The 17,627-nt window shown below is 45.3% G+C and overlaps 1 protein-coding gene across 1 annotated transcript in view; it reads right to left on the reverse strand.

Moving 5' to 3' along the window:
• Nucleotides 1–2,898: 2,898 nt before the first annotated feature.
• Nucleotides 2,899–17,627, reverse strand: part of pgm1 (phosphoglucomutase 1) — a 15,444-nt gene continuing 715 nt past the window's right edge. The window contains exons 2-11 of the mRNA XM_030792005.1: nucleotides 16,475–16,637; nucleotides 14,416–14,559; nucleotides 14,093–14,218; nucleotides 13,273–13,463; nucleotides 12,869–13,023; nucleotides 10,046–10,161; nucleotides 6,233–6,368; nucleotides 5,670–5,853; nucleotides 4,840–4,974; nucleotides 2,899–3,467 (exon numbers count right to left, since the gene is read on the reverse strand). Of these exons, the coding sequence (XP_030647865.1) occupies nucleotides 3,378–3,467; nucleotides 4,840–4,974; nucleotides 5,670–5,853; nucleotides 6,233–6,368; nucleotides 10,046–10,161; nucleotides 12,869–13,023; nucleotides 13,273–13,463; nucleotides 14,093–14,218; nucleotides 14,416–14,559; nucleotides 16,475–16,637 (1,440 nt within the window). The 3' untranslated portion in view covers nucleotides 2,899–3,377. The remainder of the gene's footprint in view (nucleotides 3,468–4,839; nucleotides 4,975–5,669; nucleotides 5,854–6,232; nucleotides 6,369–10,045; nucleotides 10,162–12,868; nucleotides 13,024–13,272; nucleotides 13,464–14,092; nucleotides 14,219–14,415; nucleotides 14,560–16,474; nucleotides 16,638–17,627) is intronic.

Consider the following 17,627-nt stretch of genomic DNA (forward strand, 5'->3'; position numbering starts at 1 on the left):
ACCAAAAAAAAACAAATCCTTTGATCATCATCTGATATCGAAACCCAAGTTATCACACACTGTCAGACTCTTCTGTCAGTCCTTGTAAGTCTCACAGACACACAGATAAACTTGTTTTCCTGACTTTTCACGTGATGTGGCTAATGGTCCATCTCTGCAGCTTATTCTTGAGAGAGTGAAGTCTGGAGCCTCCATTTGTTAAAACTATCATTCACTAAAGCAAGAGAGAATGCAGAAACAATGGCATTGCTGTAATGGCATTACACAACACACCATACAACTTCTTTAGCGTGGAGGTTTGTGAGTATGGGAATGTCCTAACCACCCATTCTAAATATGACAATGGAATGGCTGCATGTCCCAGAACCAACCAAAACCTGCACTGCTGATGGGTCACTGGTCCACTGATGTCTCTCCCAGGGAGTGAGGGAGGGGATGATACTGACATGTGTAGCTGGGAGTGAGGGAGGGGATGATACTGACATGTGTAGCTGGGAGTGAGGGAGGGGATGATACTGACATGTGTAGCTGGGAGTGAGGGAGGGGATGATATTGACATGTGTAGCTGGGAGTGAGGGAGGGGATGATACTGACATGTGTAGCTGGGAGTGAGGGAGGGGATGATATTGACATGTGTAGCTGGGAGTGAGGGAGGGGATGATACTGACATGTGTAGCTGGGAGTGAGGGAGGTGTAAAGGTGATGTGTGAGCTGACACAGAGGACAAGAATGTATTTATGTTCAGAGGCAATATTCTGGAGGGAGAGGATGAGAGAGAAAGAGAGACAGAGGGAGAGAGAGTGACAGAGACAGAGAGAAAGAGAGAGACTGAGAGAGAGAGAGAGAGAGAGAGAAAGAGGTGTACAGTTTTCCAATCAATAGGGCTATGAAGTGAACAGGGGGCACTGAGGAGGGAGGAGGCAGTGAGGAGAGAGGAGGCAGTGAGAGGAGACAGTCAGGAGGGAGGAGGCAGTGAGAAGAGAGGAGGCAGTGAGGAGAGACAGACTAAGCATGAACCACTGAAATCACTGAAGTTATAATGGCACCTCAGTCCTTACCCTCCTTCTCCCCTCCAAAACAAACAAACAAACATACAAAAACAGTACATAAACAAATAAACAAGAGCAGAAAAAACTGTCAGACAGGAGAGGTCCCCAGTCACCTTTCCTCCTCTTCACTTTTCCCACCCTACAAGATAGTTCTGTTTCTTCATATCAGACCTAATGCAAAACAGGGGGAGTGGATGAGGAGAACAGGGGGAGAATGGATGAGGGGAACAGGGGGAGAGTGGATGAGGAGAACAGGGGGTGTGGATGAGGGGAACAGGGGGAGAGTGGATGAGGGGAACAGGGGGAGAATGGATGAGGGGAACAGGGGGAGAGTGGATGAGGAGAACAGGGGGAGAATGGATGAGGGGAACAGGGGGAGAGTGGATGAGGAGAACAGGGGGTGTGGATGAGGGGAACAGGGGGAGAGTGGATGAGGGGAACAGGGGAGAGTGGATGAGGAGAACAGGGGGGTGTGGATGAGGAGAACAGGGGGAGAGTGGATGAAGAGAACAGGGGGAGAATGGATGAGGGGAACAGGGGGAGAGTGGATGAGGAGAACAGGGGGAGAATGGATGAGGGGAACAGGGGGAGAGTGGATGAGGAGAACAGGGGGTGTGGATGAGGGGAACAGGGGGAGAGTGGATGAGGGGAACAGGGGAGAGTGGATGAGGAGAACAGGGGGGTGTGGATGAGGGGAACAGGGGGAGAGTGGATGAGGAGAACAGGGGGAGAGTGGATGAGGGGAACAGGGGGAGTGGATGAGGAGAACAGGGGGAGAGTGGATGAGGAGAACAGGGGGAGAGTGGATGAGGGGAACAGGGGGGTGTGGATGAGGGGAACAGGGGGGAGTGGATGAGGGGAACAGGGGGAGAGTGGATGAGGGGAACAGGGGTGAGTGGATGAGGAGAACAGGGGGAGTAGATGAGGTGAACAGGGGGGTGTGGATGAGGGGAACAGGGGGAGAGTGGATGAGGAGAACAGGGGGAGTGGATGAGGGGAACAGGGGGGTGTGGATGAGGGGAACAGGGGGAGAGTGGATGAGGGGAACAGTGGGAGAGTGGATGAGGAGAACAGGGGGGTGTGGATGAGGGGAACAGGGGGAGAGTGGATGAGGGGAACAGGGGAGAGTGGATGAGGAGAACAGGGGGAGAGTGGATGAGGGGAACAGGGGGAGAGTGGATGAGGAGAACAGGGGGAGAGTGGATGAGGGGAACAAGGGGTGTGGATGAGGAGAACAGGGGGAGAATGGATGAGGGGAACAGGGGGAGAGTGGATGAGGGGAACAGGGAGAGTGGATGAGGGGAACAGGGGGAGAGTGGATGAGGAGAACAGGGGGAGTGGATGAGGGGTACAGGGGGAGTGGATGAGGAGAACAGGGAGAGTAGATGAGGTGAACAGGGGGGTGTGGATGAGGGGAACAGGGGGGAGTGGATGAGGAGAACAGGGGGAGAGTGGATGAGGGGAACAGGGGGAGAGTGGATGAGGGGAACAGGGGTGTGTGGATGAGGGGAGCAGGGGAGAATGGAACATGCACAGACTGGTATTTGTGTGTCAGATGTGAGACTGAAATGAAAATAATCTTTATCCTGCTGGTTTTCCTGTAGGGAACACATCCCTTCAGTAGTCCCCTTACTCAAAGCTCTGCTTGACTGACTCCAGCATTCCAGACCCCATAAATATCTTACTGACTCTCACCAACTTTACTCAAGTAACTGAATGGATTCCCTGACTTTCAGAAGACTCAATTCATGTTTTTTCTCCATGTAACACATGAAATATAAGCCACAAAACAGAGAACTGTACCTTTAAACCATGTAAAAATCCTTCCCACAAACAGACAAAAAACCACTTTAGATGTTCAGCAGTACACTTTATTCCTGTTTGTATTCGTCTTTTTGGAGAAGGACAACGAACGCAGGAGTGACAGTATGGTAAGGCATGGCTGTAGATCAGCAACAGTATCGAGGGATGTGACAGATGAACAGAGCATGGCTGTTGGCCAGTCAGGGGTTCAGGGGGTTTGACAGATGAACAGAGCATGGCTGTTGGCCAGTCAGGGGTTCGGGGGGTTTGACAGATGAACAGAGCATGGCTGTTGGCCAGTCAGGGGTTCGGGGGGTTTGACAGATGAACAAATATAGTGTGTGCTATGCACGCATGTGTATGTGTGTGTGTGTGTCTGTATGGGTGGCAGGTGTGCTGACCAGGCTGAGTGGGTGTGTTTGGGGAATGCGTTGGCTGTATGGATGGCCTGTGCTGAGTGTGTGTAGAGGTGTAAGGGTGAGGGTCTGGAGATCTGGCCTGTCCACATGTAAAATAGAAGATGATTTAAGTAATGACAGTTGGTCCAGTGCGGCCAGTTTTCTCCTGGAGCTGAGAAATCTTCAGAGCAATGTCCACCAAAGGAGCCAGCATCACCTAACACACGTACACATACACACACACATACAGAGAGAGAGAGAGAGAGAGAAACATTAAAAGAGTCATTCTCAGGGAGCACATAAAACCATGCCTCAGTATTACTCAATTCTCTCTCCCTATGCCCCCTTAAAACACCCTTTTAAACCAAATTGTCCTTCTTCATTTTAACATAGGAAGGCCTTATGCCTGCCCTCCCTCCCTGACAGCCAACCAGCACTTGGAGGACCCTAACTGAAACTCAGAGAGCAATGTTCGTACTGACAGAGTTCTGGCCTGGTTCTGGACCCTATGGATTTGGATGTGATTTTCTTAGACAGAGAGAAAAATCTCAGATTAAGTTTCATTCAAAAACAGAAATCATAAAGAGAACAACTCATCTCCCACTGTGAGCTGGCACAGAGCTGTCACAACCAATCAGCATACACCTGTTTCTCATCCTACAGAACTGTCACAACCAATCAGCATACACCTGTTTCTCATCCTACAGCTCTGCGTTATTCTGGGATCAGTATCTCTAATTTACACATTTACTACGAAATCTTCTCTGCTAAGAACTCCTCTGACTTATGCACGCATGAAATGATTGGCATTTAGCAACTGGGCGTATGCCTGGTTTATGTCTGGCACCACTGAAAACTTACACTCAGTGGTCAGTGATAAACTGGACTGATTAAGTGTAAATGAATGTTTACTTTGACAGTGATCAAAAGTTTCACTAAATACAAACTGGTTAAAAATGCTTGCAGAAGTTCCTGTCATTCACAGTGGGCTCTTCTCTGTTCACAAGGAGATGTGTACATGCATGTGAGCTTTCTGTAAATAGAAGGCAGGTATGGATTTGGTCAGTGCTGATAAATACTGTCTTTCTGTAAATAGAAGCCAGGTATGGATTTGGTCAGTGCTGATAAATACTGTCTTTTAGAGATAACTGAAACATGCACCAGGAACAGACCAGGTCAGTTTGGATATGTTCTGTCTTTTAGGAGTAAACTGGTAGTTGCAGCATTAAGGGACAATTTTGTGCACATGCCCATTTGGCCTAAGGCCCCTGATCACTGTGACCTCATACCTGAGGCCCCTGATCTCTGTGACCTCATAACTGACGCCCCTGATCACTGTGACTTCATACCTGTGGCCCCTGGTCTCTGTGACCTCATACTTGTGGGTCCTGATCACTGTGACCTCATACCTGAGACCCCTGTTCTCTGTGACCTCATACCTGAGGCCCCTGATCACTGTGACCTCATACCTGTGGCCCCTGGTCTCTGTGACCTCATACCTGTGGGTCCTGATCACTGTGACCTCATACCTGTGGCCCCTGGTCTCTGTGACCTCATACCTGTGGCCCCTGGTCTCTGTGACCTCATACCTGTGGGTCCTGGTAGATCTTCTGAGGGTCCTTCTCATAGCTGTCTATGTAGAGCCTGATGGTGGCCCCGGCACTGCCTGTCCCACTGAGGCGGAAGATGATGCGTGAGCCGTCAGAGAAGATAATTCTCAGACCCTGGGAAAGATTGGGAAAGGAAGACAGCATGAACCTGGATGAAACTCTGTTTGCATGAACCTGGATGAACCTCTGTTTGGATGAATCGGGATGAAACGCTGTTTGGATGAATCGGGATGAAACGCTGTTTGGATGAATCGGGATGAAACTCTGTTTGGATGAATCGGGATGAAACACTGTTTGGATGAGGTCTTTTTGGTAAAAGAAGCCAGCAGAGATATGGGTGAAACAATGTCTGGATGTAGTCTGTGAAAACTGACAACGTTATCCGTGAGTCCTGATCAGCTCTAATGACTTAACCATTTCTGACATGTTTCAAACACAGGCATACAGATGTGATGCCGATTATGTCTATTCTGTGACATGGCTTTCTCTCCATTGGCACAGGCCAGATGCTGATCCTTAGATCCTCAGTGTTTCTCCTGTGACAAATCATGGTAGAATTACTTCACTCTTTTGCTCAATATCTAGCAATAACTCGTGTGGTCCATCAATGTATCCATGTATGAATGAGTACATACTGTATATGTATGCATGCATATAAACACACAGACACACACACGCACACAGACTGGCTTGTTTATTAATGCTTTGCTTTGGATATGTTGTTTTAATAAAGAATTTTAAAATAATTTAGCTTTACTTAAGAGTGCCTTGCACTTGTGCTAATGCGTTGTAAGACTGCCCTCTCTTACCTGGTGTTTGGACACACTCCCGTCCACAGGGTCTGTGTACTCAAAGTTATCAGCCTTCTCCACCTGGTAGCTCTTATCTCCTGATGAGAACTTCTGCCCGACAAAGCCTGGCTGAGTCATGGCGGTCTCCAGCTCCTTTATCATTTTACCAGCAGCTTCAGCATCCACCTCCTCGTAATCATACCTGGCATGATACAAAAGAACATAACGAATGCAAAGACTGCTGTCCAGAGCAAAAGTAACACTTCCTTACGTTTGAGCTATCCCATAAGCCCTAAAACACGCATGTAATCCTGCTTAACGTAAGGCCATGCAGCAACAGGGTCATGTATCATTAAGTTATTGATATTTCCCTGTTTCAGTAGCCATCCCCTCAATGCCATCTTATTATGCCAAAACAGAGCAGTCACACTGCTACTGATAGTCCTCTTGTTTATTCCCATTTTACTGACTCAAATCAACTTTCTCAACAATTAGTTCTCCTATTACACGCTGTGTCAAGCTAAGAGCTGATCCTGAATCAGTCTACTTGGTGAATCAGTGCACCCAGTGAATCAGTCTACCTGGTGAAAAAGTTCCTGCCAAACTTCTGCCAGTGGTCCTTCATTATCTCCTCCACACTCTGTTTCCTGGAGGCCAAGATTGACAGCCACGCCAGCACCGCCCACAGACCGTCCTTCTCCCGGATGTGATCCGAGCCTGTTAACACCACAAACCCGAAACGTTTACATTCCACAGAACGAGGGAAAGTGCATTCTGACTGTCTGCAACACCTCACGCTTACTGCTGGGACCTCAGCCTCTGCATTATTTCACTTAGATTAAATTCCAGTTAAATTAAACTACTAAGCCTTTATGGGTTTTTTCTTTTTCTTTACTTTTTCACCACAAGAAAAATGAGCTGAATTGAAAATGAGAAGAACTTAAGTATGGTAAAGAGAAACATGCCTAGTTTTGCTGATTCTAAAACAAAAGGGAGGAAAAGATGCCATCAGACAAACCCAACGTAATAATAATGCCATCAGACAAACCTAATGTAATAATAATGCCATCAGACAAACCTAATGTAATAATAACGCCATCAGACAAACCCAATGTAATAATAATGCCATCAGACAAACCCAATGTAATAATAACGCCATCAGACAAACCCAATGTAATAATAACGCCATCAGACAAACCCAATGTAATAATAACGCCATCAGACAAACGCAATGTAATAATAACGCCATCAGACAAACCCAATGTAATAATAATGCCATCAGACAAACCCAATGTAATAATAATGCCATCAGACAAACCCAATGTAATAATAACGCCATCAGACAAACCTAATGTAATAATAATGCCATCAGACAAACCCAATGTAATAATAACGCCATCAGACAAACCCAACGTAATAATAATGGCATCAGACAAACCCAACGTAATAATAATGCCATCAGACAAACCCAACGTAATAATAATGCCATCAGACAAACCTAATGTAATAATAATGCCATCAGACAAACCTAATGTAATAATAATGCCATCAGACAAACCTAATGTAATAATAATGCCATCAGACAAACCTAATGTAATAATAATGCCATCAGACAAACCCAACGTAATAATAATGCCATCAGACAAACCTAATGTAATAATAATGCCATCAGACAAACCTTATGTAATAATAATGCCATCAGACAAACCCAATGTAATAATAATGCCATCAGACGAACCCAATGTAATAATAATGCCATCAGACAAACCCAATGTAATAATAATGCCATCAGACAAACCCAATGTAATAATAATGCCATCAGACAAACCCAACGTAATAATAAGGCTAAAAAAAGAAGAAAAAGATGATGATGATGATGACATTAATGACAATAATGGCATAAACTCACTCTTTTAAACCCTTTGGACTAAAAAAGTGACATTTGGTCACAGTGTCACAGTGATGAGAGATTGGGGGAGTATGTCACAGTGATGAGAGTTTGGTGGAGTATGTCACAGTGATGAGAGATTGGTGGAGTATGTCACAGTGATGAAAGATTGGTGGAGTATGTCACAGTGATGAGAGATTGGTGGAGTATGTCACAGTGATGAGAGTTTGGTGGAGTATGTCACAGTGATGAGAGTTTGGTGGAGTATGTCACAGTGATGAGAGTTTGGGGGAGTATGTCACAGTGATGAGAGATTGGGGGAGTATGTCACAGTGATGAGAGTTTGGGGGAGTATGTCACAGTGATGAGAGATTGGGGGAGTATGTCACAGTGATGAGAGTTTGGTGGAGTATGTCACAGTGATGAGAGTTTGGTGGAGTATGTATCAGTGATGAGAGATTGGGGGAGTATGTCACAGTGATGAGAGTTTGGTGGAGTATGTCACAGTGATGAGAGATTGGTGGAGTATGTCACAGTGATGAGAGATTGGGGGAGTATGTCACAGTGATGAGAGATTGGGGGAGTATGTCACAGTGATGAGAGTTTGGTGGAGTATGTCACAGTGATGAGAGATTGGGGGAGTATGTCACAGTGATGAGAGATTGGGGGAGTATGTCACAGTGATGAGAGATTGGGGGAGTATGTCACAGTGATGAGAGTTTGGTGGAGTATGTCACAGTGATGAGAGATTGGGGGAGTATGTCACAGTGATGAGAGATTGGGGGAGTATGTCGCAGTGATGAGAGATTGGTGGAGTATGTCGCAGTGATGAGAGTTTGGTGGAGTATGTCGCAGTGATGAGAGTTTGGTGGAGTATGTCACAGTGATGAGAGATTGGTGGAGTATGTCACAGTGATGAGAGATAGGGGGGAGTATGTCACAGTGATGAGAGATTGGTGGAGTATGTCACAGTGATGAGAGATTGGGGGAGTATGTCACAGTGATGAGAGATTGGGGGAGTATGTCACAGTGATGAGAGATTGGGGGAGTATGTCACAGTGATGAGAGATTGGGGGAGTATGTCACAGTGATGAGAGATTGGTGGAGTATGTCACAGTGATGAGAGATTGGGGGAGTATGTCACAGTGATGAGAGATTGGTGGAGTATGTCACAGTGATGAGAGATTGGTGGAGTATGTCACAGTGATGAGAGATTGGGGGAGTATGTCACAGTGATGAGAGTTTGGTGGAGTATGTCACAGTGATGAGAGATTGGGGGAGTATGTCACAGTGATGAGAGATTGGGGGAGTATGTCACAGTGATGAGAGATTGGTGGAGTATGTCGCAGTGATGAGAGATTGGTGGAGTATGTCACAGTGATGAGAGATTGGGGGAGTATGTTGCAGTGATGAGAGATTGGTGGCAAATTAAGAAGATTGCGTTCATAGCAGTTTTACAGTAATATCAATAAAGACATGCAAACCAAGCTTGTACAAACATGAACTTAAAGTTTAAATAATGTAACTTACAAAATCTTTACATTTTTTCTAGGGTTTGTTTTTTACCCTGTTTTCTCCCAATTCCTTATGCTGCTGCAGTGCCCTGCCACTGGATTCCTGCAGTGCCGGATGACCTCAGTCTGGCAGGGTGAGGACATCCATTCTCTGATACGATAGGGGCAGGAAACCCAGCCGACCCAGACAATAGTAACATCAGGGTCTTTTCCACTGCGGTGAATTTTTTTGGAACTAGGAACCTTTTCAGGCACTCAAGAACTTTACCCCCTTTTCCTCTGGAGAAGCTCAGGTCAATTCTGGTTCCTGAACCACCCTTTAAGAACTTACTCCAGAGCACATGCTTTTTGACAGTTGAGGAACTGCTGGGGTGTAGCCTGCAGTACTGAGTGCCAATGATTTGTCAAACACAAGCTTCACAGAATGACCAAGGAGACCAACTGCAATTTTTAAATCCCCACATTTAACACGCAAGCAACAGTGGTAAATACTGGAATTTTTAGAAACAAGTCCTAACAAAGAGGAAAAGCAGAAGAAAAAATGGACTGATGTGGAGGTGTAGGGCCTAAGATGAAAAACTGTATCAAAAATGTCACTGTGGTCAGCTGAACATGGCATACATTATACTGTAATGTAGAAAAAAAGGTTACAAATTTAAATAAGATTACAAAAAATTAAAGATGGCAGTAACCTTTGGCTCATGGCCCTTTGGTCACTTCCTCTTAATTTACACACTTTTCACAGTTCTTGCAGTGTGGTGGGAAAAGTAAAAGACAAGCAAGTTTGTGTAGTTCCTATTCTGGATAGTTCTGTAATTCTTTAGTTACTCCAAAAGTACCTGAACCTTGGTGAAAAAAGGGCTACTGAAGTTTGAGCTTGACACCGGAGTGTTGAACTGTGGTGTTCTATAGCACTATGCTTACAGCCAGTCTAAAATCTGTGTGACTCTGAAAACCATGCCACTCAGTGTGAGTACCAGTGGGAGACTGACCTGTACCAAAGCTCTCCTCCCCACAAAGGGACAGTTTTCCAGCATCCATCAGGTTCCCAAAAAACTTCCACCCAGTTGGTGTCTCATACAAGTGCATTTTAAGGGCTTTGGCAACACTGATGAAGACACACATACACATACACATACACACACACACACACACACACACACACACACACACACACACACACATCACAACAGATTAGGCCAAAATAAGGATAGGCTATCAGTCATTGATGATTCAAAGGCTGTTATGGACAGACATGGACAGTTAGTGTAGTGGGAGAACACAGACAGTGTGTTAGTGTAGTAGGAGAACATAGAGAGTGTGTTAGTGTAGTAGGAGAACACAGGCAGTGTGTTAGTGTAGTGGGAGAGAACACAGACAGTGTGTTAGTGCAGTGGGAGAACACCAGCAGTGTGTTAGTGCAGTGGGAGAACACAGGCAGTGTGTTAGTGCAGTGGGAGAACACAGGCAGTGTGTTAGTGTAGTAGGAGAACACAGGCAGTGTGTTAGTGCAGTGGGAGAACACCGGCAGTGTGTTAGTGCAGTGGGAGAACACCGGCAGTGTGTTAGTGCAGTGGGAGAACACCGGCAGTGTGTTAGTGCAGTGGGAGAACACAGGCAGTGTGTTAGTGTAGGAGAACACAGACAGTGTGTTAGTGTAGTGGGAGAACACCGGCAGTGTGTTAGTGCAGTGGGAGAACACCGGCAGTGTGTTAGTGCAGTGGGAGAACACCGGCAGTGTGTTAGTGCAGTGGGAGAACACCGGCAGTGTGTTAGTGTAGTAGGAGAACATAGACAGTGTGTTAGTGTAGTGGGAGAACACAGGTAGTGTGTTAGTGTAGTGGGAGAGAACACAGACAGTGTGTTAGTGTAGTGGGAGAGAACACAGACAGTGTGTTAGTGTAGTAGGAGAACACCGGCAGTGTGTTAGTGTAGTGGGAGAACACAGGCAGTGTGTTAGTGTAGTAGGAGAACATAGACAGTGTGTTAGTGTAGTAGGAGAGAACACAGGCAGTGTGTTAGTGTAGTGGGAGAGAACATAGACAGTGTGTTAGTGTAGTGGGAGAGAACACAGGCAGTGCGTTAGTGTAGCAGGAGAACATAGACAGTGTGTTAGTGTAGTGGGAGAGAACACAGACAGTGTGTTAGTGTAGTGGGAGAACATAGACAGTGTGTTAGTGTGGTGGGAGAACATAGTGTGTTAGTGTAGTGGGAGAACATAGTGTGTTAGTGTAGTAGGAGAACATAGTGTGTTAGTGTAGTGGGAGAACATAGTGTATTAGTGTAGTGGGAGAACATAGTGTGTTAGTGTAGTGGTAGAACATAGTGTGTTAGTGTAGTGGTAGAACATAGTGTGTTAGTGTAGTAGGAGAACATAGTGTATTAGTGTAGTGGGAGAACATAGTGTGTTAGTGTAGTGGGAGAACATAGTGTATTAGTGTAGTGGGAGAACATAGTGTGTTAGTGTAGGGTTACTGGGTGGTGCTGGACAGACTGAGTGTTACTGGGTGGGTATACTGCTGTTGTCACTGGAATTCTTAAAAGCACCAAAACCGAGTATAAATAATTACTCGCACACTGACTGTGTCTAATAGTGTTTAAACCCATATAAAAGGCATTTAATTGTACAAAATACAACAGGTAAAAATATGTTCATTCTGGGAAAAGAGCACTGATTTACTAATTGTGCAAATCATAAATATACAATAATGAGTAGAAAATGTGTTTTTGGTGTTTGGTTATCACATCAGTGTCCACCCACCTGCATGCTCATCACACACATTTACCACACACCACATGCAGAGGACTGTGTTGGTAAGTTCCACATTTCTGCAAACTTCTGTAAAATTTTTTTTTGCAGTGAGCTTGAACTGTCTTAACCTGTTGTGTCTGTTCAAACTGTGAATCATTAAACCACATATCAGCACATCACATATCTCTTGTTTGAACGTCTATGGCAATGCAGCTCATCTGTATTCTGCTGGATCTCTAATGCTAGTGATGCAGTTACTCTTGCTGTAAAGTGATTGCAAATCAGTTCTCACCTCTGGCAAATTAGGCATCAGTTCTATATTTACAAATTAAAATTATTAGACTACTCATAACTCTTCAGTGAGAGTTCAGTGAGTTATGCTAATGGCGCTAAGACAGTGTGGTGCTGAGGTGAATGGGTGGTGTTGAGGTGAATGGGTGGTGTTGAGGTGAATGGGTGGTGTTGATGTGACACTGTGGTGTTGAGGTGACAGTGTGGTGTTGAGGTGAATGAGTGATGTTGAGGTGAATGGGTGGTGTTGAGGTGACACTGTGGTGTTGAGGTGAATGGGTGGTGTTGAGATGAATGAGTGCTGTTGAGGTGAATGGGCGATGTTGAGATGAATGGGCGATGTTGAGATGAATGGGTGGTGTTGAGGTGAATGAGTGGTGTTGAGGTGAATGAATGGTGTTGAGGTGAATGGGTGGTGTTGAGGTGACACTGTGTTGTTGAGGTGAATGAGTGATGCTGAGGTAAATGGGTGGTGTTGAGGTAAATGGGTGGTGTTGAGGTGAATTGGTGGTGTTGAGGTGAATGAGTGGTGTTGAGGTGAATTGGTGGTGTTGAGGTGAATGAGTGGTGTTGAGGTGAATGGGTGGTGTTGAGGTGAATGAGTGGTGTTGAGATGACAGTGTGGTGTTGAGGTGAATGGGTGGTGTTGAGGTGAATGGGTGGTGTTGAGGTGAGAGGGTGGTGTTGAGATGAATGGGTGGTGTTGAGATGAATGAGTGGTGTTGAGGTGAATGGGTGTGGGGGAATTGTCATGTTAGGTTGACGGTCTTACTTGTCCAAAGCCCCACTCGTAGGCATGCTGCGTGCCAGGCCTTTTACACCAGTCTTCTTAAAGTATGGGATACAGGTGATATTGGCACCAATCACTGCCACAGAGTCGGAGGGGTTTACGAAGAAGCCATGTTTTCCCAGCACCATGTTACGATCCTATACACAAGAGGCCAGTGCAGAGCGCAAGGTCAGATCTAAACGGAGCTGAACTGAGGGCATACAGGTAAAAGATCATAAATGAATTCAGACATCAATTCAGGGTCTGAGTGAAGGTCAGAAATCAAACACAGAAATCAGAAACCAAACTGAGTCCAGATCAGCTGAACTTTGTCTCACCAACACATCTAAAACTGCATGAAACTTACACCATCACCATCAAACTCACACCATCACCGTCAGACTTACACCATCACCGTCAAACGCAGCTCCAAAGTCATATTCACCACCCTTCATGGCCTTGACCAGGTCAGCAGCATATGTAAGATTTGGGTCAGGGTGGTGACCCCCAAAATCCTCAGAGGGGACGCAGTTTACGGCTGAGTTGGCAGGAGACCCTAGCTCTTCACAGACGATCTTCTTGACATAGGGACCCACCACTGAACACAACACAGAGAAAACATTACAATAGACTATGTCAGAATGCATTCAGATCTTATACTCATGTGCATAAGGGACAGCCATGATCCCATCTCCCCACAGGTTGGCTTAACCTTTAGAAAAAACATAAACAGATTGTTAGCGGATGATGCGTCTCTCATCTGTGCAGTTCGAGTTCTCCACCCTAACAGAACAGTCTGATTAGATTGAATGGAACAAAAGGGAACAGGCATGCTTCTACAAGCCAACTGAAGAGAACCACAATGAGCCCTCGAGCTGAATACAGCTCCCAAAGACACCCTGTGGAAATTTCCTTTTCTCTCTGTATTTTTCCTTTCAATAACACTCCAAGGAGGGAAAAACAGAAACAGGGACAGAGAGAGAGAGGGAGAGATAACTGAGTCTGTAGGAAGACCATATTGCTAGAGCTTGGCTGTGCTGATCACTTCTCTGGTACATATACATTCAAACAGTGTTTCATGCAGTTAAACCGACTGACTGTCAGCAACAATGACAAGGAGAATGTATGTATCAAATGTCTTTGTGACAGTGTTTGCACAATTATGTAAGCAAGGTTTTAAACCTTGCCACAGTGTGAGTGTGGGTGGGGGAGGGGGGGGGCACTTACCCCCATGCATGGCATCTAGGCGGACGTTGATGTGATTGGGTCCAGACAGTAAGTTCTTCAGCGCAGGGAAGTCAAAGATGCCTCTCAGCATTTCTGCATAGGACTCCACAGAGTCCACGATCTCCACTGCTCACACACACACACACACCACACACGCACACCCACACACCACAGAACAGAACAGAACAGAACAGGCTTAATGAGGAAAAAAAGACAGAAACAGGGAAGATATCAATACTCCACAGTCTCATCACAAACACGCATTTCTGTCTTTTGGCTGTGATTTGAATGGTACTTTTCATTCTGGTCTTTATCAACCACACCTGTAAAGGGTTTGAATGTGTCCACTTCGAAGGTCTGTTTGCCAATCTTGGACAGATCCACTTTGAGCTCTGGGCAGATGTGGTACTCCTGAAGGCTTTTGCTGATCTGGAAAATTTTCTCGGTGACACCCTCTGGAGCAGGACCTGAAAGTACCCCACACTAAGTACAAAAATAGTAATGATAACCTGAGTAGTTATGTATCTGTAATGTGGTGGTATGTAAATGCTTTGAAGAACAAAAAAAAAGCTACAGAACGAAATCTGTGAACATAGTAAAAACAGAAATATAGACTCAATGCAAATACACGGACATAAATATCATAATTTAGATTAATACCACGGCATTGCAAACTGGGGCATGGTGGGCTAAGCCTGAACAGTCTGGTCTGAGGGGTGGGACCCACCAGGATCTGAACACACAGGGTCATATGTGACTTTAACTGATAGGTCTCTCTACAAATCAGACATTCTTATTGAACGGAATGTAAGTGATAGATTCTCACTGGATGGATCAGCCCTACACTGAGTTGCTGAGGTCAAAAGAGGTCACTCCAGAATGGCCTCCACTGTGGTAACAGAAGACTGGCATTTAGGCCATGTTTAGGCAAAAATGGCCCAAATCCAATTTTTTGCTCATATGTGACTCAGATCTGGTTTTTTATTTTCATGACAGTGTGAGCAGCACAAATCACATGGAATCAGATCTTGGGGCCAATTCTGATTTGGGCCAATTTCATATGTGGTCCTAAATGAGATACAGGTCTGAATTTTTGCAATGCGACCGCAGTCTGAACAGTCATATCAGAATTAATGCGACTTTAACGTCACATGTGACGTCACTCCCACCCTGGCGGGAGTCACACAGTGAATACAGACGTGTAAGACAGCTGTGACAGAGGAGGTCGGTGGAGGGACAGTGAGGTGTTAGACCTCATGAGTATTTGGCGTGACACTTCTGTACCATCTGCTCATGAATTTGGTCTGTTTCTACAAATTCTACGGTCTGTTATTTCTGAATAGTCTATACCTGGAGCCTATCCCAGCATTCACTGGGCAAAAGGTGGGGAAACACTCTGAACAGGTCACCAGTCCATTGCAGCGTATCTGAGCAATAAATCCAAATTGAGCACTAAAGGCTTGAGTGACACAAAACACAGTCTTAAAGAGTGAACGCAGTCTTAAAGAGTGAACGCAGTCTTAAAGAGCGAACGCAGTCTTAAAGAGCGAACGCAGTCTTAAAGAGCGAACGCAGTCTTAAAGAGCGAACGCAGTCTTAAAGAGTGAACGCAGTCTTAAAGAGTGAACATAGTCTTAAAGAGTGAATGTAGTCTTAAAGAGTGAATGTAGTCTTAAAGAGTGAACGCAGTCTTAAAGAGTGAACACAGTCTTAAAGAGTGAACGCAGTCTTAAAGAGTGAACACAGTCTTAAAGAGCGAACGCAGTCTTAAAGAGTGAACGCAGTCTTAAAGAGTGAACACAGTCTCAAAGAGTGAATGTAGTCTCAAAGAGTGAACGCAGTCTTAAACAGTGAACACAGTCTTAAAGAGTGCCAATACCAAACAGGCATCTATCAACAGTGTGCACAGCGAGGGACTTATCCTTGGAAGCGTTTCATGGAAACACTGCTAAATTCTAATTAACTGCAAGAACAAGAAGAAAATGTGTCGTGAAATGTTGGTATGTCTCTGATTCATCTGCATATGTTCAGGCAGGAGACACACGATGACGTCAGTCCTCTGTGCGCACGGGTACGCTGCAGCATGCAACATGGTACGTTTGACAGAGATCTTGGAATGCATTCTGTAAACATCAGTAAATTCACCCTTACACTCTGATTGATGAGGGACTCGCTGTTTCATTCTGTCATAAAATTAAAGCGTATGGGCATACTTGATCAGTAATCTCATGTTTGATCAGTAATCCCATGATTCTGCCTATCTGCAGCCCTGTGTGATCACTCAATGACCACTCACCACCAACTCTGACACCGATTTTGCACTGTCATTCAGTAACAGGGAGTGATTTGATTCCCATTAACAATACCAGTTTGGATCCTCACCTCCACTGGAAATGTTGTACTTGATTCCAAAGTCTCCATTGGGACCACCGGGATTGTGACTGGCTGTGAGGATGATCCCACCCAATGCCTTTATCTTCCGGATCACGCAGGACACGGCGGGCGTGGACATGATTCCATTCTGACCAATCACCAGGTGGCCAATCTGAGAGAGACAGCAGAGCAGTCCAATGGTGACAGCATCACACTGGACATCTGTACTACAGCTTACAATATAGTATATTCACTCATTTACACCTGTGCTGTGAAAATGTATTTGACTGCATTGACTGCAGTTGTCAGGACAAACATACTACTAATGCATTCATATTTCAGTCATGTAATTAAGAGATGCATTCTGAATATCAACTGTGTCAGAGTGTTTGGCAAGTGCTATGGGATGTACAGCAGAGACTCTCACCAGGGACCCACTACACTACACAGAACCAGGATACCCAGCTCACAAAGCCCAGGGCCCTAGAAACAGCAGATACAATGAATCAAGTGTTTAACGCTGGGCAAGAGCAAACATGTGCTGTGTTTTGGGTCCCAGGACAGGAACTCTGCCAGTCAAGGAACACTGAGCAGCCACTGTGAATGTAAATGTACACTTCACCAACTGTCTCCACCTTAAAATGCATTGCTTCAGTCCTAGTAAAAAAAAGGATCAGAACTGTATATTATAAACAATGGCAGGTGGAAAAATACATGTACGTCTTGGTTATTCATATAATGGCTAATCCACAGTTATCCATTTAAAGCAACTATAAAAATGCACTACACTGGAGGCGGGTTTTTTCCACCTAAATTTAACATGCTGGACGTCTCCCTGCACGCCAGGAAGAAGCACTGCAACGTGACCACGAACACGCCTCCTCCCCTTGCGACGGCCACCGCAGCCACACACTCTCCTGTCACTGATGTGCCATACAAACCCTTACGAAACACTTTTCGCAATTTACAGAACATTGCTACAGTGTTGCATGAACTCGAATGCTACATTTATTCCACTGGACAGCAATGCGAACTATTGCAGCGTGAATGATCGTCTGAAAGAGCTGTTTATGACTGTTACCCAGCTAACGCTCTCCGAAGCCAGACCACGAAATGTCAGGGGTGTCGCTGCTCCTGCAACCTTTTTTGAGCGTCTCACTGA

Source organism: Chanos chanos, chromosome 14 (assembly GCF_902362185.1).
Source record: "Chanos chanos chromosome 14, fChaCha1.1, whole genome shotgun sequence".
Taxonomy (NCBI): domain Eukaryota; kingdom Metazoa; phylum Chordata; class Actinopteri; order Gonorynchiformes; family Chanidae; genus Chanos; species Chanos chanos.